Here is a 20,804-nt window from a genome sequence, read left to right as displayed (position 1 = left end):
CTGTGGCAGGCTTCGCGACCAGTTGGAATGGAGGAGGCCGCCTCCAATTCACAGCCAGCCACAGTAAGTCAACGGTGAAGAGTTACGTATTTGTTGACGAAAATAATGACCATAAACAGCATGTATCCGAATGGTTTGTCTGCACGGCCGCAAGTGGTAGGCGGGCGTTTATTATCACCCTGTGAGTGTGAGCGGTCCCCATGCTGAATTAGAGAGGCGTCATTCTACGTATTTATAAGTCACACGACGTCAACGCGTTGGATCGACCGCACCCCCAATAGGGGGCATCACGTGATTCTGGAGATACCTCCCTCCTGGAATTAAAGTACAAATGTCCCGGCCCTTCACTACAATTTACAGCGGAGAAAGCATCTGCAATTCGTGCGGGCTGGAAAGTTGGTGTTTGTCGATCGCGATCCGAGATATTCCCAGAAAAAAATATCCACACATTTGAGAAATATCTACGATGCGGCAGTGGAACCAGGCGGTATTATCAACGGTGTTTCTTTGGAGTGCAAAGAAGCTCTTGTTGCCGCTTTCTGCTACATTTACTTCCCGAATTGTACGGTCGTGTCAAATCACTCAGTAGAGCGTTTTTCCATATGTCGCGAAGATTGCTATGCGACTCTAAAAAATTAACGGCAGTCCAAGTTGTACCAGAAATGCGGACGGTGGAGCATATGGAGAAATCGTTGTTGCCGCTCTACAACTTCAACAACCGAGCGTCCTGGACAATTTTCAACCCGACTGTAGTCAGTTTCCAACAGTCAAAGAATCAAACGGAAATTGTGTCAATGTGGGACTTGCAGACATTTCTTTACCAACAGCGACGCCAATGCCGTCGCCACAAGCTGCGACAATTCAATATTAGCCTGGCCTTCTTCCAAATAACTGCCCACTCAACAATTGCTCTGAAGAGACGGACTCTCCTTTTCCTATTGTTATAGTGGCATCTAGTGCATCTGGTACACTGGTTCTCATCCTTATTGTTGTCGTCATTCTAATCATTTGCGCGTAGAGAAGACGAAGAAAGTCTCGAAATGAAACTTATGATACTCAGACTGGAAAAAGCAGCTTTCCTGATGAATATCACACGGCTTTCCTCTCGTACCTCTTTGCCCGTCTCTTTGGGATTAAGATACAGAAACGAAAAATCAAAAAGTTGCTATAAGTCCTGATCGTTTGCAAATTCAAGATATCATTGGCGAAGGAGCAGCAGTAGAAATGTATGTACTTACATTCTCAACAACATTTGTACTTTAGGCAGTTTTGGTAAAGTGTACAAGTGTCTTTTGAATTCTTCAAAAACGGTTGCCGCTAAATCTGCTAAAATCGGTATTTTTACCCCACCGAAACGTCCGAATCACACGAAATGTTTATCCCTTTTTAGACCCTGGCAGTGTTCCGACCAAAGAGACGCAAAGCTTTGTGACAGAAGCTCTACGAATGACCGATCTAAATCATCCCAATGTAATGAATCTACTTAACATCTGCTGGTCACTAAATAGCGACAACGTGCGATACACCTCGCCGTTGGTCGTTCTTCTCTACATGATGCTGGGTGACTTTCGAACGTATCTGAGGAGAAAGATAATCAAAACAGCAGCAGGAGTAAGTCGATCACAGAAAAGGTTTTGCTTAGTTAAGTCTGTGTAGGATGAGAGTCTCCTTCCAGCAACTGTAGAACTCGTGCAGTTGGGTTACCAAGTTGCCAAGGGAATGGAATACTTGTCAGCGAGAGGCATCGTTCACCGAGACTTGGCTGCAAGGAATTGCATGTAGGTATGCCTTTTTAAGGCCGACTATTTCTCAAAACTTTTCATCAATAGGGTAGATTTGAAAATTAAAGTTGCCCATTTTGGTCTGGCCAGGGCGCTGCAAGAGGACAATGACTATTATCGAATGAATCCGAAATGAGCACGTCTTCCCATTCGTTGGCGTGCTTTGGAGAGTCTTGTTGATGGTCTCTTCACCATCAAAACCGATACGGTTAGTTTTCCTTGATTGTCGATCTACTAATCGTTTTAATTTTTTGGCACTAAGTGGTCATATGGAGTTACACTGTGGGAAATAATGCGTCTGGGAAAGATGCCGCAACGCCAGGTGTCTAATAGACTCCGCTACAGAGCTCGCGATGGTCAGCGTGTTGGCGACGGCAGTAGGTAAGCGCGAAAAGCAATCTCCCCTCCTCATCGAATCACGGAATAAGTACGCTGCGAGGACATGAACGCAGCTTTTTTTCCCAGCACACCCACCCACTCCCCCCTCCCCATTCCTCCCTCACCGCGTAGGAAGCTCGCGATTAACTCGAACGGCTCGCAAAAGCAGTCGCGGAAGGCGGTTTTAGTCTTAGTCGACGTCGGCGTGAACAGCAGGCTTCGCAGAGTGCCTAGCGAGGCTTCGCGACTTCGCATGGCTAGATTGCGGCGCAGTCGGTCGACATCCGCATCCTAGGTATAAACGTACTCTCTTTTTTTTCCAGTCGTCAACTTTCTCGTTGTTTTCTCGTCGTCGACGACGTCACAGCCGCAGCGGGTAACCCGCTCATCTCTAATTACGTCTGTTATCACGACAACGACTGGATCAACAACGACTGGATCAACAACGACAAACACTCGATCGCCCACCACGATCGGATCTACAGCGCAAACACCCAAGGGCAAATGCGAACTTTTCAACGACGAATTGGCGAGCGTCTGCCAGCCTTATCGCGCCAATCGGACGATTGATGCTGACGCGAGACCCGAATACAATCAAAGTCGAATCGCTCATTTCATATCGCAGAGCCGTCAGAGTAAATCCGGTAGTGGTATGGCCATTTTGCGCGCCGTAGGCGCGTCGAAATTTTTTCGCTAGCCACGCCCCCAAAATTTCATTTTTGTTACAGTATTACAGCAGAGACCAAGAGAGAGATTACAGTAAGATTACAGTACGTGAAGTCGTCTGCGCATGCTCTCAGTCTAGCAGTCAAAAAAGAAAATAATTTAAGTAGAATTATATTTATTTATATGTGTTCTGGAAAAACGTGGTACGGCCCGAACCGTACCAGTCGCACCGCCTCTGACGGCCCTGTATCGGAGTTAGTCACAGGCCTGTCGATAGTCACTGGGTCAATTCCGGCTCCTCCTCAATTCGTGACATTGCTCGTCGCGGGTATGTGCATTTATATGATGCCCGATTGTCGCACTGATAGTTCGGGAAAGGCGATCATGCCGCATTTGTGCGAGGAGAGCTGCGAGCGCATTTTCAAGCATCGGCATCTCTGTCATCAATTGTTTGTCGCCGCGTCGAGATCGTCTCTTGTTCTAGCGGAAGTGCTAAAATTTGACGCTATTCATACGGATTTCAGGGACTTTCAATGCGTCGGTTTGCCTTCGCAAGACAGCGGAAGCTGTTACGACATGCTTCTGAGTAAGTATCGCATACCGATAAATATTATTTTTTCTAAAACGAAGTCATTTTGCTCTTTAGATTTTCCTACGTTGCCGCCGCCGATCCCGCGGGCGACGACTAATAGCTCGGCCGTCACTCCATCGAAAGCGAAGCCGCAGCGTGAGGCAAAATGCGCGTTTCCTTTCACTTATTAAGGAATAGAATATACGGAGTGCACGACGGTTGGATTGCAGTATCGAAATTTCAGACCTTGGTGTATGACGAACGCTGCCAATAAACAAACGGGGGTCAATTGTAATTGCACGTCTACGGACGGTAAGCCGCGCACTCGTCTCTTGACTTCGCTTATTAATTCTTTTGTCTAGATACTATTCAAGTCAATGGCACTTGTGAAATGTACAGTGGCGGAGAAGTGTGTCGTAGCAGTCGTGCCGGCTCTCTCGTCTTTGTCGATTCTCGCTACAATCAAAGCTACTTGCACGCTGAAACGATTAAAGTGTTTCAAGAAAACAGCAAGAGTTTAGGTGCAATTCTAAACTCGTCGTGCTACAAGTCCGTAGTCACTCTCTATTGCCACTTACTTTATCCTGACTGTTTGACTGTAACAAGAGGCTCTCAGAACTGCTCCTATCCTTCTCTTTTATGCTCAGACGCATGCTTTGCAGCATTTGGAGATAAGGGCGGCTGTGCATCTAGCTATCAACAGGCAATAGCCATTTACCAATATTCTTTCGCCAAAAAATCAATCGCGCCTATTCATATGGTTTCCGAAGCGCTGAACTGTGAACAATTGCCGTCCAGTGCAGATTCTCGATGTATGATGTCGAAGACTCCCACTTCGCCAACTACGCCAACTTCGGAAAGTGGTGGAATCAGCACGCCTGTTATTGTTTCGGTTGTTCTTTTCTTTGCGCTCGTTGCTGCGTTAGACCCGCCCCCAGCCAATATCTCGATGAGACGTTCTCCCGCTGGTGCATTGCCAATATCACTGTTTCTGCTGGCGTTGCAATTGGTTTTAGCACAGTCAGTAGTATAGTCGATTCCTCAAAGTCGTGTTGTGAGATGTACAACGGAGAAGGCGTCTGTAACTCGTCTAGAGCGGGAAAGTTGGTGTTTGTCGATCGCGATCCGAGATATTCTCAGAAAAAAGTTACCGCGCATTTGAGAAATATCTTCGACACGGCAGCGAGTATTCTCGACGGCATTCCTTTTGAGTGCGAAGAAGCTCTTGTTGCCACTATCTGCTACTTTTATCTCCCGAATTGTATGGCCGTGTCAAATCACTCAGTGGAACGCTATTCCGTGTGTCGCGAAGATTGCATTGCTACTCTAAACGGCAGTTGTACCGAAAATGCTGACGGTGGAGCATATGGGCGAACTGTTCTCGCCGCTCTACAACCTCAACCGAGCACCCTAGACGACTTTCAAGCCGACTGTAGTCAGCTTCCAACATTGAAAGAATCAAATGGAAGTTGTGTCAATGTTGGGCTTGCAGACATTTCTTTACCAACAACGACGCCAATGCCGTCGTCACAAGCTGCGACGATTCAATCCCAACCTGGCTTTCTTCCGAATAACTGCTCACTCGAAAATTGCTCGACGGACTCTCCTTTTCCTATTTTCATAGTGGCATCAGGAGCATGCGGGGCACTGGTAGTCATCATTATTCTTGTCGTTATTCTAATCATTTGCACGGGGAGAAGACGAAGAAAATCTCAAAATGAAAATTATGATGCTCAGACTGGACGAAGTAGTTTTCCTGATGAATATCAAGGCTTTACTCTCGTACCTCTTCGCCCATCCCTTTGGGATTCAGATACAGAGAAGAAAATTCGAAAAGTTGCTTTAAATCCTGATCGTTTGCAAATTCAAGATATCATTGGCGAAGGTGCAGCAGTACAAATTCATTCATTCAAATTCTCAACAAAATGCGTACTACTTTAGGCAGTTTTGGTAAAGTGTACAAGTGTCTTTTGGATTCTTCACAAATGGTTGCTGCCAAATCTGTCAAAATCGGTAACCCAACTGAAACGTCCGAATCACAAATGTTTGTTTCTTTAGACCAGGGTAGTGATTCGACCAAAGAGACGCAGAGCTTTGTGATGGAAGCTCTACGAATGACTGATTTAAATCATCCCAATGTAATGAACTTACTTGGCATCTGCTGGTCGCCAAATAGCGACAACGTGCGATACATCTCGCCGTTAGTCGTTCTTTCCTACATGATGCTGGGTGACCTCAGAACGTATCTGAGGGGAAAGAGAATCAAAACGACAACAGGGGTGCATGCGCTAATCACAGAAATCATTGTTCGTTAAGCCCATTTCTGTATAGAATTCTCTTCCGACAACTGTAGAACTCGTGCAGTTTGGTTACCAAGTTGCAAAAGGAATGGAATATTTGTCAGGGAGAGGTATCGTTCACCGAGACTTGGCCGCAAGGAATTGCATGTAAGTATGCTCATTTTAATTAAATGCCTACTATTTCTCAACAGTTTGCATGAATAGGGTAGACTGGGATTTAAAAATTAAAGTTGCCGATTTTGGGTTGGCCAGGGCGCTGCAAGAGGACAAAGACTATTATCGAATGAATCCAAAGGGGGCAAGCATTCCCATTCGTTGGTGTGCTTTGGAGAGTCTTGTTGATGGCCTCTTCTATGGCGCTATATCAGGGTCAAAAATAGTGAACATGTATTGATGAATGATGTATAGGTTTATTGATGAATGATGAATAGGTTTGGACAGACCCAGCAATTGTCCAGAGGAAATGTAGGTGGAAAAGTCTTGTTATTACTTTGCTACTTGTTCTGAGCTATACATGTATATAGATACAAAGTCATGAATCAGTGTTGGTTGACAGAAGCAGGAGAGAGACCATCGTTTGAAAAGATCGCCGAAACGCTTGCTGACTATCTGGGCACGAACCATCCAGACGGATACCTTTCTGTGTAATCGTTTCCTGATTGCCTTGCATATTGATGTAGTGGTGACGCAACGCCAGGTGTACGAACCCGGATAGACTTCACTACTGAACTAGTGGTCTCTCGATGGTCAGTTGGCGACGGCAGTAGGTAAGCTCGAAAAGCAATCTCCCCTCCTCATCGAATCACGGAATAAGCACGCTGCGAGGATATGAACGCAGCCTTTTTCCCAGCACCCACTCACTCCCCCTCCTCCTCCCTCACCGCGTAGGAAGCTCGCGACTAACTCGAACGGCTCGCAAAAGCAGTCGCGGAAGGCCGGGTTAGTCTTAATCAACGTCGGCCTGCGCGGCAGGCTTCGTAGCTGTGCCTATAGCGAGGCTTCGCGACTTCGCGGGGCTAAATTGCGGCGCAGTCGGTCGACATCCGCATCCCAAGTATAAACGTACTCTCTTTTTTCCAGTCGTCAACCTTCTCGCGTGAAGTTTGCGAGAAAGTGAGACGCTCGGGACGTCTGAGGCCGTAAGCGAGCCGTCGTTCAACTCTCTCTAGCGCAAAAATCGGCTGCTGGACGAACAGAGGTGCACAAGGAAGAGCCTGGAGGAGCATGGCATTGTCGTTAGGCAAATGTATCGAGGAGTTTCGGTGTCTGAAGACGACGGAGGAGCAGGTAGGCATTGCAAATTGATAGTTGTTCCTTGGAAAGCCGTAGGCCTACTAGCAAAATTCGTCTCGTCATGCTGAAAGATTCTAAGACAGCAACATCGAGTGAGCTACAGAAAGGTGTATTCGATCATCACCACGTCATTAAAAGTTTAGTCTACAGTGTAGGTGACGTCATGACGTATGACTTTAGGAGGGATAATTATTGAACCGAGTGACTTGAACCCCATATAGTCTCATCGCTCCTACGTAGCCTAATTTATGTGATTTTTAGTCAGTGAAAGAGACCGGAAGATTGAAGAGGCTTGTGCAAACTCTCCAATCGTACAACCGTGTGAGGCTAAGCTACTTCAAATTTGCTTGTTGCTGCATTCTATATGATATCGTCTTCTCTCCTGTTATTCGAATTTTCTTCTTGTGTTCTGAAATGCAACTCCAAGGTCTGATGTACGGTATCCGCAGAGTTATCCGGGGTTCTGGTAGACCGTCCTTTCGGCGAGCAAAGCGCAAAATGAAGAGCCAGCCGCTAATAGCAGTGACCAATCTCACCGATCCAATGAGCGCACGAGATGTCGAGAAACTCAAAAAGCAGCCACTGGCTGTAGTCTACTCGTGGCAGTGCACGTAGACGTAGATATTGAAGAGAGACGGATGTAAGTGTACTGTCGACGCTCCGTCCGCTGCGAAGCTCATCGTAAACTCGGAAGTTCAGCGGCGGATTTCGCGAAGGATCGGTAAGGATAGTCCATCGAGTTGGTTTTGGCGTAGAACTAATTTTGTTCGTCTCACGATCGAAGCGAATCGTTTACGACAATGACTTGCAGGAGCTTGTCAAGGACGTCGATCAGTCAAATCGATCTCGACGTCCCACTCCTGAGCAATATACGATCTACCCGTGGGATTGCCTTCTCACTTTCGTCAGAAACATGCATGTACTGCGTGTCACTGTCAAATCAAAATACAACCATACAGCCGTGCAAACTTCGATGAGTCGACGAACCCGCGAAGTTTCCAATGTTGTCTTCACTTATCGCCGTTCTATATAGGCAAAAGCGTTTGTCCGGATAGGCTCAATCGCTCGCCGGAGCTTGGGGGTTGACCGGCTCCGGACCCATGCAGACGCGCTTCCCTCTCTGTCGATATCACTTTGTCAGAGAGTCTCCGAACAAAGAGTTCTTTTTTTGGAAGACAGTCACGAGAGCGGAATCGACCATGAAAGCGAATCCAGCAAACCCTCACGCAGGGAGGTCCGATTATTCCTTTATGTATTAATATATTAAGATTAAGGTTTGTCTTGCACGAAACCATAAGCATGCCGCGATTAGTAAATCAATTAGTTGTCCATGGGTCGTGACCCCGTCGCGGTATACATATAACGAACACGTCCGCGACCCAAACGTTTTTGGACATTCCCTTGGCTCTTACTAGCAGTCGCTAGTCCGTCTGGGAAAAGATGGGCTTACGCGGTGTCTCAGAAAATAGAAGCCCTAACTATGTAAGTTTGTTCTTGTTCCTTATATACTTGACGGGTACTGTACAACTGCTGCGCAACATGCCTTTCTCTGACTCGCGCGGATGAGAAACACATGTCATAATGTTCTGTTCAGCGCCCCTTCCTGCCTACATGCGTCAGTAGTTACCTAAACAATGACGTGTGCATAGTCAAAGTCAGCTTGCGGTCAGTTTGGGGGCGGGCTCGCTTCAACTAAAGTGATCGTATATAGATGCGCCACAATCCGGGCTGTGCATTTACTTCACTCACTCCAATAGCACCTCCCAAAGCGAACTATGGATTATCGTGTCTTGCTTCTCGTCCTTTTGGCTACGATGCTTGCTAGTGGCCAGGGAGGCCGCGGTGGCGGCGGCTACGGAAAGCGCGAACAGCCGCCCGGCGGGCGCGGCGGCCGCGGAAAGCGCGCTGTTTCTCGCGAACTTGAGGCTACCGAACTTCGTCAATACAGTACATCGTTGATTATCCGAACCTCTCTGGTTCTTGGGGTGTTCGGATAATCGATTTTTCCGATAATTGATCAGAATATTTAGTTAATAAATAAAGATGTTTTTTATTGTTTTAACTTTGCAAGATTTAAGAGAAACTTATTAATATATCCGTTGTTAGGAGCAAAAAAGTTTGTACATTTTTGATCTTTTCTCTATTTACAACGTTATTTTAACAACTCGCGTTAAAATGACGTCAGTTTTGATGACGTGAAACACGTCACGTGACATTAAAATTGATTACGGATAATCGATAATTCGGATAATCGACGATGTACTGTACAATGACGTACGTGCATACGCTTTGAACGGGATGAATTGTGGTAGCTGAACGTTACCATTATATCCCAGCAAAGGCTCTCTCTTATTGATGTCTGTTTCCAAGCTAGGGGTAGTGTACATGCAACGTCTATAGATGATAGCATAGCTGCCAACTCTCCCGCTTTAGCGGGAGAACTCCCGCTTTTGAGGCAAAAATTGGCCTCCCGCCCGCTTTCCAAAAAAAGCAGTTTTTCTCCCGCTTTGGGGACTTCCCTAGATTTGGTTCATTCGCGAAATATTCGGTTATCCAGTGATGTAGTAAGCACTTTAAAGTAGCAAAAATCAACCTCAAAAATGCATTATGAGGGCGTGGTCTCAAAATTTTTTTTGCGCGCGCATAGCGCGCGCAGCATTCCCTCTCTAAAATATCTTCCTATGGCACTGAAAGCGTACCGTGACTCCTATATGAGTAGTACTGCAGGAAATACCGGAGAGGAGCAGACTGCGGAGCGTCGAGACTCACACGCAGAGACAATCTTTAGCTTTCATTTCTATAACTTAGGCGGATCATTAGATGTAATATTTAATTTAATGTTTTAAAAGCTTGGACTGGTCACACCAGAAATTTTTTTCGGGGCGTGGCACTCAAAAATCTCCCGCTTTAGCTTGTTCAAAGGTTGGCAGGTATGTGATAGGCCTCTAGGGACTTTTTCATTTAAAGACACTTTGAGTTGAATGCTGGTATTAACAGGCTTTGGCTGTTCGCCAGCGCGTTCGACGCGAGCTCAATCGTTATGATCTGAGCGAGCAGCTGCCCAAATTGACCCAGGCTCACGCTGAAGAGTACAGTTACGGCGATCTGAAGCAGGATATTGGCGATCTGATTGAGTCGCTTGCCTCACACTTTGACGGCGAGACTAAGGTACAGTGTATGTGACGTCATGATGTATGATGTTAGTCGCATCGCTCCTATACGTAGCTTAATTAATGGGATTTTTAGTCAGTGAAAAAGACCAGAAGATTGAAGAATCTTGTACAATCTCTCCAGACGTACAACGAAGCCGTGTGAGGCTTAGCTGCTCCAAATTTGCCTGTTGCTGTCTTTTCTCCTGTTTCAATGTTTTGTCTTGTATTGTGAAATGCTCTCATGGTTTTTGATGTTTCTTTATGTGGTACTGAAATGCAGCTTCAAGAGCTTATATGCATACTGAGTTATAGAATAGCCACATCCGGGGTCCTGGTACGCAAAAACATGTCGGCCGCGCTTCGTTAGGAAGCGCAATGAAGCAATGAAGAGCAGCCGCTGCATGAGGCGGTAGGTACTGAAGAGTGAAGACGGATGTGTTTAGTAGAGAGAGCCTCAGACGTCGAAATATTTATAGGTCTAGTAGACCTCTGAGACGATTTGGCTAGTGACTGGAGACCGCGCCTGAAGGGTTCAGTCCTTACGAGCGTCTTATATCTGTTCTTCTTACGACGTCACGTCGACGATCAATCAAGAAAATATTCTTTTTTTTGTCTTCGGTACTGTACGATCGTCTTTCTATGTCGCTTTGAAAGCATAATCGGATCGACTTTTTGTTAGAGACCGGTCTCGAAACAAGGAGATGTTTTCTTGGGATCGAACAGGCGAGCGACTGCGAAACGGGCCGCGTTTGTTACTATTATATAGTCCACCTCCTACGGACTCTACACTACACACTCTGAGGTCCGAAGCAAAGCAAAACGCTCGCGAATACTCATAAAGCTCCGCAACTATGGATTCTATCGATCTGAGACCGCCTATTCTGTCCACAACAGCAGAAACTGGATTAACACAAGTATGATCTCATATTTACCGTGAAATTTGATTTTCTGTATGTGTCGATATAAAAGTGCCGTTTACTGTGACTATGACGCTATATTTTTAATTTTCGATTCTTCCTTTAGGCTGGGAAAATTTCTATTGAACGCCAGCGTCTTTTGTCCTGCTGCTGAATCAACGTAGCCGTACTGCTGAATTATTGACAGATAGCTTTGGATGGACGTCCAAGGAGGTTTGTGTGGGAAACGTGAGCGTGGCCAATAAGACATTCATGATTCTAGGAGTTTCAATAGCACAATGTTCAGGAGCGGAAGTCTAGTCAGTAAAGTTGTCATGGAAACAGTATATAAATTTTGTAAAGTCAAAATCTTGCAACGTATTTTGCAAAGTCAGTGAGAAATAAGCAATCGAAGAACGTAAATGATATGAGGTAGTGAATTGAAAAAATTTTAGAAAGATTTCATTGATCTTCCCAGTACCACTGCAAAAAGATGTTGACTGAAAACCGTGCTCGACATCCTGGCATTCACTCTGCTGCGTTGTCAGTACAACTTCTGCAAGGGAGATATGATGGGGTAAGGACACAAAACCGTATGGAGTATTTCAACACGTGATCTATAAGACGAATCTGTAGAAAATAATGTATGCAAGCTCTACACGTCAGTTGTACATAGGTAAGAAGACGTCTTGTACAAAGCGAGAGAACAAGGCTAAGGATATTATCCGTGTGCTCATGGGCTCGCTACTTTGCCTACACGTGGACGCACCCCGCTTGATCGAGCAAGCGTTTACGTTTTGCCTATTGATCGCTGTGTATTTCTATAGGATGACGTTGAAGTGATAATGACTAACGTTGCCGTCTAGAAAAGTTGACGTCATTGATTTTAATTCTTCTATTGATTTGATAAAATCGTTGGTGGCGCAGCAGGGCGGTGGAAGCATCGTCATGCTCGATCGTTTGCTCAAGGTAAGGAGAAACAAAGATAAGGAGGGTCAATGAGAAAACTCTTTTTCTCATGTAGGCACTTCAGTTGAGGACAGACGGGCGTCTCGTGGAATTACCGTTTTGTGCTTGAAAGTACACTTGTCAGCTCAGATACGGTCTGATGAGGTCCTCTTTGCAAATCTGTGCTCCGTTGTACTTAATTAATTAATTCACATCAGATGGGCTACTGATCGATATTTACCTCACCCGCAGGAGACATTCCTAGTCAGTTTTTCTGGTGACTTTTGGTAAGGCACATTGCAACAACAGCTAATCTTGATGTGCAGAGTTGAGTCACGATTTGATTTTAGCTTCATCTATAGCTTGATTAGTTTCTAAACGGTTCTCTAACCGCATAAAGTGCACAAGCAAAATGAAAATCACTGACTGGCAATCAGTTAGAGCTTTGATATCCCTGGGCAATGCATCGCATTCCTGTACGGTGTTTGAAACCCCGGATACGGTTCGTAAAATGTGTTGTTGCAGTGTCTTACTTTCACTTTTTCAATGTTGCAGCACTACTGTACGTAGCAGCAGCAGCAAGCTACACTGAAGAAAGTTAAACGGGTTTCTCTCTAAACACCGTCTGCACGAGTTTACGCTGCGTGTGCGATCCGGCTGGACCGGAGACCGATACAATCGCTTCCAACTTTGTCCGAAGAGTTGTACAGAACCTCACAGATACTTCAACGGTTCCATGCCGACGTGGGGCGGCGACATCGTCTACGAAGACGGCACCTACCACGCCTCCATTCGACGAGTCGGATAATTACGAATGCAACACAGCTGTAGTTCGTTTGGAAGGCAAAACACCGGCTGGTCCATTCAAATTCGTCGAAACCGTTCTGCCTCTGTTTGACGTGAAAATGAGAGCATTTCTTCCAAAGAACTCAGAAGCTGTTTTTGTATTTGTTCGTACCAGTTTAGTGTTCTCATTTTTTAGCTTTTTACGTTGTTAGGGCTATACAGTGTATCTGCATGTGTGTGTGTAAAAAAATTATAAAACAAACTACTATGTCTGCTAGTCTTCGTCCACAACTTCAGCGGCTCCGAGTGTGTGTGTCTAGTTTCTTCAGGCATGCTCTTGTTTTAGAATTATGAGAGGAAGGAGTTGTATTTAACCTTTTGGAAAACGCTTCGCGTATATCCCAGGCTTCAATCGAGGAAAAACAGGTTTTAATAGACTTTTGAATTTCACGCGCTAGGATCAGGTGCGCGCGCGTTACCTTTGAATTGGTTCTCCGATTTTCTCTGGAAATCGGGCTGCGGACGAAAATCGAATGAAGGCTCGTGTTCAAGTTTAAGCCTGCAACAGGTAGTTATTGAAATCGCGGTAAAAGAGCGGTTTTTCCGACGTCGCGTAAATGCGCGATCGGAAACGGGCGTATGTTCGCTCTTTTACGCATGTAACGCCAACGAAATCCGTTCGTAACGTCGAATCGAACCGTTATTGGTCTCGTATTCGTTTCGAACGAGCCTGTAAGAGTCGTTTTGGTCCGAACCGAGGTCGGCGAACTTCTCCCGTCGATGGCCTTGTTGTCCTGCCTCGTATCGGCTTCAATTTTGTACAAAACAGAGCGAACGAATACGGCTCTTTAGAAATGTCTTTGCTTTTTGCTGGGCGCCGTAAAGATCGAGTTTCGTGGGTTAATTAATTATTATTGTTTTTAGCATTGGGACCCTTTCTTGCTTTCTTTGAGCATAGAACTACCTACAGTCCAACTATGTTTGCTTCACGAAAGAAAACCGTTTGCAGCAAAGATTTGAAGGAGCTTGTCAAGAACATCGATCAGTCAACTCTCGACCTATTGTATCACCACGATGTCATCACTCCTCAGCAATACGATCTAATCGTGGGCTCGCCTTCTCACCATCGTGAGAAACATCTTCTACGTGCTATTGTAGGTCTAAATGCAAACACGCAGCCACAGTTCTCCAGGCTAACGTTGATGAGTCGATGAACCCGCAAAGTTACCAGTTTTGTCTTTACCCATCGCCGTTCTATAGACGTTTGTCTCGGTCGTCACAGTTGACTCAATCGCTCGCCCGAGTTTGGGGACTGACCAAAGAGTCTGACTCCAGAGGAACGAATTATTGCGTTGTCATTCGCGATGACGTCTTATTTCAAATACAGCTTGACTCTTCGTCGTCTATAAGCCAGGACGAGGTTATAAGGGTTAGGAAAGGGGTATCGAGCGTGTCTTCTGTCCATTTCGATAGAATCCAAGTTGACGAGGACAAGTGCGGCGAAGCGGGCAAAAGAAGGGTGCTGCTCATGCGAGCACCCGGTCAAGTTGCGTTGACTGTTCTTACCGCTTTTTCAACGTTTTCTAAGCAGTTGGATTTTGAGCTCAAATTGCGGCATTTCTTGCCTCCGCATCTGTTTATCGTCTTTTGCCTTGGCTCTTTGCGTCCCATTCCATTGAAACTCATAACAGGAGTCAGTAGAATGGAAATTGTAGAGAAGACACATTGGATTGATATACATGAAGGAGGACGTCGTGTAACGGCGCTTTCCAACCGGGTTGCCATGCGAATGAATAGCGGTACTCGGAATCGAGATCGCGTTGCTCATCTTCGTCGCATTTTAGACGAAACGGACCCTAACCCCCCGGCTTCAATAAGTCGACATCCTCTTTCGAATTCATTAGAGAAAGGAGCTGTTTCTTGCTTTGAACGACTCGAATTAGAGAAATCGTGGAAAACTCCTATGGCCTCTAAGCTAGCTGCTGTGACGGCCAGTCTGACCCATCTGAAGAACGAACTGAGAGTAAGTGAAGTCAGAGCACGCACATTCACAGTAAGTTTGGAATTCTACGTTCCTTTGTAGAGAAGGAGATTGGATCGTTTGAACGAAGTATTGCTGAAAATGAAACGCAGTTCTCTGCTTATTCTATCGAAGCCAGTGTTTGTCTTTGTCCCTCCCGAGTTCATTGATTTTGTTGTTAGTGGTAAAAAGAGAAAAGGACTTGGAAGAATTCAGACTCTCTCTCATACGAAAATTAAAAGACAGGAGAGCGGATTTATCATTAAAGGTTCTTCAGAAAACGACTACATTTCTGCAGCTAGAGAGATCGAAGGCAAAGTAGTAAGCAAGCAATAGTAGTTTCCGCACGCTTGCTTGCTTTATGCACGTCATCTATGTAGTTTCGCGACAAACGGGAAAGGAAGATTTTGAGTTGGTGCCGCCCTCCAACTTTACATTTCATGTGGACAAATAGCAAGCGTCTTTGTTTTGAGAGTGTCAAGAACGCCAAAAAGGCAAGCGTTTCGTCTTAAGCCAACGGGACCTGCCGCACCAGAGCCTCCTCTTTATGATGGCTTTCGATCTGTTCGTCATCAATTCAGGATGTTTCTCCGCAATCTTTCCGAGAGAAAGATGTTTGCAAGTATCGATCAAAGTCTTGCTACAGACTCCAGGTTCCAGGCACAAGAAGTCGTCTTAAATATCATTAATAAACCGGGTTAGAATATTTGTTCACTCGTTCTAATTGCACTATGAAAATTTCTGCATATGGACAATATCGAAAGTAGCAGTGAATTGGACCCCGCTCAAGCTCAAGCTCTAATTAATGAAAGTTCTTTGTCGCTGACCGTCACATCAGGAGCTCGGCTCAATGGAAACTTGGGGAGTGCCGTCGGTGCCAAGCGCACAGCCGTGCATCGGCTTAGTTCGTCTTTGAGCGAGCGTTTAGGAGTCGCTAAGTCTCCGCCGGTCATTCGTTATGACTTGTCTATACTGACACCTTCCTGCTGTAGCCGACGACTAATTATCCATCTTCAGAAGACGGATGACTCCACTGGTCGCTTTGACATTGTTCCTGGACCTTTTCCTAAGAGTTTCGATCTGCTGGAGTCAGTGGAACTTAGACAGCTGTGTTCGAAATGCTACGTAGACTGTCGAATTGACAGGATCTTTCCTTAACTCTTGTGTGACTGCAGACTCTTTCTGAGAACGGGTATGACTCAAAATAATTTTTCTTATAATTTTGTTAAGTGATTTTCTTCAGCACTTCTTGACAGAACTCCCCAAGAGTTGTTCGAAGAAGGTAAAGAACTCGCAAGCTTTCTAGAAGGGTTGGAGTTTGAAGAAGGGAGACTGAAGATTCCTTCACCTCTTCCTCCTCATTTCCTATTGGAATATCAAAGAAGATTTATGTACGAATTGGACGGTTATACGGTGTGGATCAGCTGGGAGGAAGAGTTTGACTACGGACTCCAGGAAGAAGCCGGTGACGACGATGTCGACACAATTAGCAAGGTACATTGTGCTGACTATGATATAGCTGACATGCGTTATGTATTTAATCAAGGCCAACATCTACGTAAGAAGTTATGCAGTAAATGAGCTGCTTCAATCTGGCGAGTGGCATCCTGTAAGACTCGAGGAAGAACTGGAGAAAAGCCGAAAATTCGTTCGTCGTCTCTTTCAACGCCTAAAATAGATTTCATTTGCATGCGTGCGCCAGTCAACAATGTAGTAATGAAGCGTGGGCTGTAAGGGAAATGTACCAGTTGGTGCCAGAGTCCCCGGCTTTAGTTGTTTGTTTGCGCAGAGAACAAACTGCCTGTTTTCTTGAGAGCCTCAGAACCAATGAAGGTTCGACAGAGCAACGCAGTCTTACTAAGAGTTTGCTGTCTAGCAGGTACGTACGCGCTGCATGTCGATAGATGCACGTACGCTATTTTTTGGACAGCGGCGTCTCTCGCTTTATCATATTCATTTTTTTAGTTTTTCTCTGCTGTCTTGAATTCGTTAAAAGCCTTGAAAAAGAATCAAAGTACTTTGATCTCAAAAGTGAAATTGAAACCAATGCCACGCTGAGCTGTGACGATGTATTAGCGAACGAAGAAGTCAAATGTCAATCAGTTGCCGCTAGTAGAGAAGAAAATGATCGCAGTTCTTTCGTTTCAACTCAGGCTGCGGACGCCTTCAGTAAGGCTTCATACGTAAGAAAAAGCAGTGGCGAAAAGCACCAGTGCGTTGCCCAAAATATAAACTCGACGGTAAATGCGACAACATGTGTTTCGACGCCATGTAAGAAGGCCCATTTAATGTGGAGATTAGTCTCCTTTTTTGAGATAGATTCTTGGATATTAATTTCTATTGGAACTGCACTTCTGCTAGCAGCTCTAGCAAGTTTAGTTTTTCTGAGAAAGAAGAGAAGGGCAAAAAAGCAAAGAGAGGACTATGAGGCGGAGAAAACTCGAAAGGATGAAACTGTGAGGGTGACAGCGACGGCGTCCTTTGACCTAAGCCTCTTTTGGATGCTGATACTTGGTGTAGAAATGTTTGCAGTGACGGTAGTAATATCAGGAATTCTTGTGATCTTATTTAAGAGACTACAGCTATGGCATAATGAAAGAACACCAGTGCGGCCACGTGCAAGCACGCCGCCACCGTTAGTCTCTGATGGCTCAACTCCTGCGGATATCCCAGCTACAACTACTGCTACTGGGGAGCAGACAAAAAGTACAGCTACTGTCTAAATAATTAAAGTCAGCGCGTATTCTTGCATTGGTAAGAAGCAGAGAGAAAAACCGCTGCTTTAACTGGAGTACACTTTAAACGGCATGATATAAGCAATGTAATATTTTATCCGAATAAGCATAACGAATTGCAATATGTATGTCTAGAGCAGAACCTCATTTTTGGCAGGAACCCTCATCGTTTGAAGGAGCAAGACTAAGACTCTCTGTTGATCCAAATCCTGCCAGTAGGCCACGCTTAATTAATTAAACATGTTTCTCGCCCGTCTGCTGACGTGCGGCCTGTCTGCAAACCCAGATGTATCACATCTCATTTTGTGTATTGTTTTCAAGCAATAGAGATCAGTAGTCAAGGGGTTTACTCCGTTCTTATTTGCGGTACGATTTGTACGTTTGCGGTGGGGGAGCAGGTGATCGCAACAATTTTTACATTTTACTTGACGGAGGCGTGGAGGTAATTGATGTTGACAGCCCAAGCAAAAAAGCGCAAAGGTGGCAAGGAAAAAATATGTTCCAAGAATTTGCGGCAATATGGAGCTAAGTTTTTAACCAGAAAATTTGCTTTGAATTTGAAATGTAGTACATCACTCTTACATGTTCTTGCTACTAATTTGATAAATTTGATATGCTGCAGTCTGTAAACTATTTTCTTTTGTCAGGTTAGTTACTACCGTTTGTTTTTAGGAGGTGATCTTTTCCTTGGCTCTCACCGATTCTTCTAATTTTTTCTCTTTGCGAGACGGTCTGTTCACCACTGCTGTGTGCGCATTACGACTGGTAATTCGATACCCGTTCAGTGCCTTTGCAATGCGAAGCTCACCTTGGTTCTTTGCCTGTCAGTTCATGTCTCCGGTCTTCTGGACGATTTACCCAAACGTCGAGAATAAATCTACATTCCAAAAGTCTGGACGAGACGCTTCTTTTGTGGAGGAACCACGGAGCAGTAGGAAATCGGTGATAATAGACCCTGTTCACTCTGCAGATCCAGAAATGAACATTGCATTCTGAAATATCTATACAGTATTAGACTGAAGGGGCTTTAGCGCTGATAATCCTTAGCTCTTTTCTGCAGCACACTCTTGTTAGTATCTACTAAAACTCCTAAGAGTTGAACTCAAATTTGGTAGTGCAAAAGCTATATTTTTTACAATCGCTATTACTTCTTGCTACGTATTGACTATCGTAAGAGGTATGGAGAAATCAAATAACAGTTTCTTTGCTTAAACAGAAATTAGCTTAGAGGTGCCGTTTGACTTCTCTACCTGCTAATAATATTTCTTGTAGCTATAATTTTTGTAATAGGCTTTTCTGGCTGAGGCACATTGATGGCCATTTTTTCCTACACTCTCAACCGCATAATCGTATTTGGACTAAGCAAAACGTCTCGTAGTAAGCTGGTGCAGTTGAATTTTCAAGTAGCTATTTTTGATGCGTAAAGACGCTTTTTTCTAAGGAATGCTTGCCATTAACTTTTTGCTATTGTTGTGAATATTTTTTTGAAGGTACACATGTATGAGAGCATGCAGAAGGTAGTTATCCGGGTTTTTGTCCACACAAACTGTCTGCTTTTTCGGTCAAGGAAGTGCATGATGCTTAGAGGAGCCAGACGATAAAAGCTGAAAGAAGCAACGTGTCGAGATGCTACACGAGATGTGCACGTCGAGGAGTTCCATCGCACAACGCTGGCAATCAGTGCACGATTTAAGAAATTCTTCATGCCCGGACGTTTTGCCGTGCACTTTCAATTTTAATCGGACGTTGAATACAAACACTCGGACGTCAATTATACATAAGTCGGGCCATGAAGATATAATCTTCACGGCCCGACTTATGTATTGTTATCTGGGTATCGTTTCTGAGATTTTAGTTTGAAAAGGTCGTGACTAGTCCACGCCGGGGTCATTCAAAGATTCAAGCCATGCCATGATGGCGACATGTGAAGGAAGCTGCACTTCCTGCACACCTGTACGGGATATTGTTTTTTAGCGCACTATGCAAAAGATCGCTTAGCCATAGATGTATGGCTTAGCCTCGCATACTGGGACGCGCTAAAGCGCGCTTCACTACGGGAGAGCCAGGCTTGCGAGGCTAGATATCGCTCGGACAATAGGTCCGGACGTTACGCAATTTAATCGGACAGCAGTAACTTTTGTTCGGCATATGTCCGATTGCCGAACGTAAAAACGCGCTCTGGGCAATTATGTTCTGCATGTAGATCTATAGAGTAGGACCTCGGCTTTCGGACATTCTGCGATTTCGGACGCTCGCACAGCAAATCTAGCGAACCGATTCTGGCTTCCTATGGCGCATTTGAAAGCCCAATCCCTGCCAGGAAGATGTGCCAGAGCGCGAATCAATAGACCAAACCCTCATGATTTTATGAGAAGATTAGCGCGCGCAGGTCAAATCCTCCGCTTTCGGACAGCAGTATCGCTTTCGGACACGTATACGTAGCTCATTCAAATTTTAATGTTTCGCCTAGAATTTTTTTTCACAAAATCCTCTATCATAGAGCTTTCGAACGCAGTAAAGCTTTAGCCAAATGGTCTAGTCTATCGCATGCTAAAAATCGACGAATATACCGACATCGCACCTCCGTGTTCGGACACCAGTTATTCCGTTTGCAAAGCCCAAATCCGTTTCTAAAAGGATATTCTGAATTTTCTGTAAGGTATTTGAGACGATTTTTAAAAGCAGCTTGAAAAAGAGTTATTTGCTAAGCAATTGGGCTGTTTAGTGCATGAAAATGCATTTCTTGGGTTTGCTTTAGTAGCCATAAAACTAAATATAGCAACGAGATTACCCAAACTGGTACAGAAGCAAGCGGTGCGAAGAAAAAGTCACCCTTAAACTTCATATTATTGAAAAATTCTGTCACATACCAGTACAGGACGTTACGCAAAATGCAGTTTGTTCAAACTTTATAGTGTTTGTACTGATATTGCCAAGAGCTCAGGCTACGTCAAGCTGACCATCTGCGTTTATTAATTTATCTATTGCGTTCTAAGAATTTCAGTTTGAGTGCTCTTATATAAAGATCGAATTTCAGATTCTTGGTATCACACTCTGGCTGTGATATCTTCATGAAACTCGATGCCGCTCAAAATGTACTTGCTCTACTTATGGAAGAGCACTCAAAAAGGCGTACTTTTATGTAATGCTTCTAACGTTGCGATCAAAATCAGCACGACAAATGCATTTGGCGTAAAGTACTGTATGCGGCAGAATTTTTCATTAATACGAAGTTTTAGGGTGACTTTTTCTTCGCACCGCTTGCTTCTGTGCCAGTT

The 20,804-nt window shown here is 44.8% G+C and overlaps 1 protein-coding gene and 5 long non-coding RNA genes across 7 annotated transcripts; all 6 read left to right on the top strand.

The window, feature by feature from the left end:
* Positions 1-1,528: 1,528 nt before the first annotated feature.
* On the top strand, positions 1,529-1,893 carry LOC136194651 (uncharacterized). Its single transcript, XR_010671688.1, has 3 exons — positions 1,529-1,611; positions 1,657-1,778; positions 1,830-1,893. It is a non-coding gene; the product is annotated as an uncharacterized lncRNA (long non-coding RNA).
* A 3,747-nt stretch (positions 1,894-5,640) lies between these two features.
* Positions 5,641-6,031, top strand: LOC136194557 (uncharacterized). The gene is made up of 3 exons (XR_010671671.1): positions 5,641-5,675; positions 5,728-5,843; positions 5,901-6,031. It is a non-coding gene; the product is annotated as an uncharacterized lncRNA (long non-coding RNA).
* A 366-nt stretch (positions 6,032-6,397) lies between these two features.
* LOC136194555 (uncharacterized) lies at positions 6,398-8,199 on the top strand. Its single transcript, XR_010671670.1, has 4 exons — positions 6,398-6,463; positions 6,777-6,983; positions 7,035-7,710; positions 7,774-8,199. It is a non-coding gene; the product is annotated as an uncharacterized lncRNA (long non-coding RNA).
* A 2,271-nt stretch (positions 8,200-10,470) lies between these two features.
* Positions 10,471-12,998, top strand: LOC136194523 (uncharacterized). Of its 2 annotated transcripts, none has more exons than XR_010671660.1 (11): positions 10,471-10,550; positions 10,618-10,759; positions 10,821-11,055; positions 11,165-11,271; positions 11,321-11,427; positions 11,493-11,614; positions 11,674-12,006; positions 12,062-12,150; positions 12,204-12,272; positions 12,336-12,487; positions 12,541-12,998. It is a non-coding gene; the product is annotated as an uncharacterized lncRNA (long non-coding RNA). The 2 variants fall into 2 exon arrangements; XR_010671659.1 differs by having other exon boundaries at positions 11,321-11,469; positions 11,516-11,614.
* A 236-nt stretch (positions 12,999-13,234) lies between these two features.
* On the top strand, positions 13,235-16,122 carry LOC136194399 (uncharacterized). The gene is made up of 6 exons (XM_065983496.1): positions 13,235-13,339; positions 13,696-13,877; positions 13,930-14,794; positions 14,855-15,112; positions 15,172-15,983; positions 16,035-16,122. The coding sequence occupies exons 3-5, from the start codon at positions 13,982-13,984 to the stop codon at positions 15,301-15,303; spliced, it is 1,203 nt and encodes a 400-aa protein (XP_065839568.1). The 5' UTR covers positions 13,235-13,339; positions 13,696-13,877; positions 13,930-13,981; the 3' UTR covers positions 15,304-15,983; positions 16,035-16,122.
* Positions 16,123-16,153: 31 nt separating this feature from the next.
* LOC136194565 (uncharacterized) lies at positions 16,154-16,828 on the top strand. Its single transcript, XR_010671673.1, has 3 exons — positions 16,154-16,285; positions 16,338-16,670; positions 16,757-16,828. It is a non-coding gene; the product is annotated as an uncharacterized lncRNA (long non-coding RNA).
* Positions 16,829-20,804: the final 3,976 nt, after the last annotated feature.

Source organism: Oscarella lobularis, chromosome 13 (genome assembly GCF_947507565.1).
Source record: "Oscarella lobularis chromosome 13, ooOscLobu1.1, whole genome shotgun sequence".
NCBI lineage: Eukaryota > Metazoa > Porifera > Homoscleromorpha > Homosclerophorida > Oscarellidae > Oscarella > Oscarella lobularis.
This window is presented reverse-complemented; position numbering and strand designations above follow the sequence as displayed.

Bases quoted from the DNA above. Each gene is read 5' to 3' on its own strand.
- LOC136194399 (XM_065983496.1), top strand. From the start codon at position 13,982: ATGAACCCGCAAAGTTACCAGTTTTGTCTTTACCCATCGCCGTTCTAT. The intron at 14,795-14,854 runs GTAAGTGAAGTC...GTTCCTTTGTAG, and splicing joins ATCTGAAGAACGAACTGAGA to AGAAGGAGATTGGATCGTTT. The intron at 15,113-15,171 runs GTAAGCAAGCAA...TCATCTATGTAG, and splicing joins GAGAGATCGAAGGCAAAGTA to TTTCGCGACAAACGGGAAAG.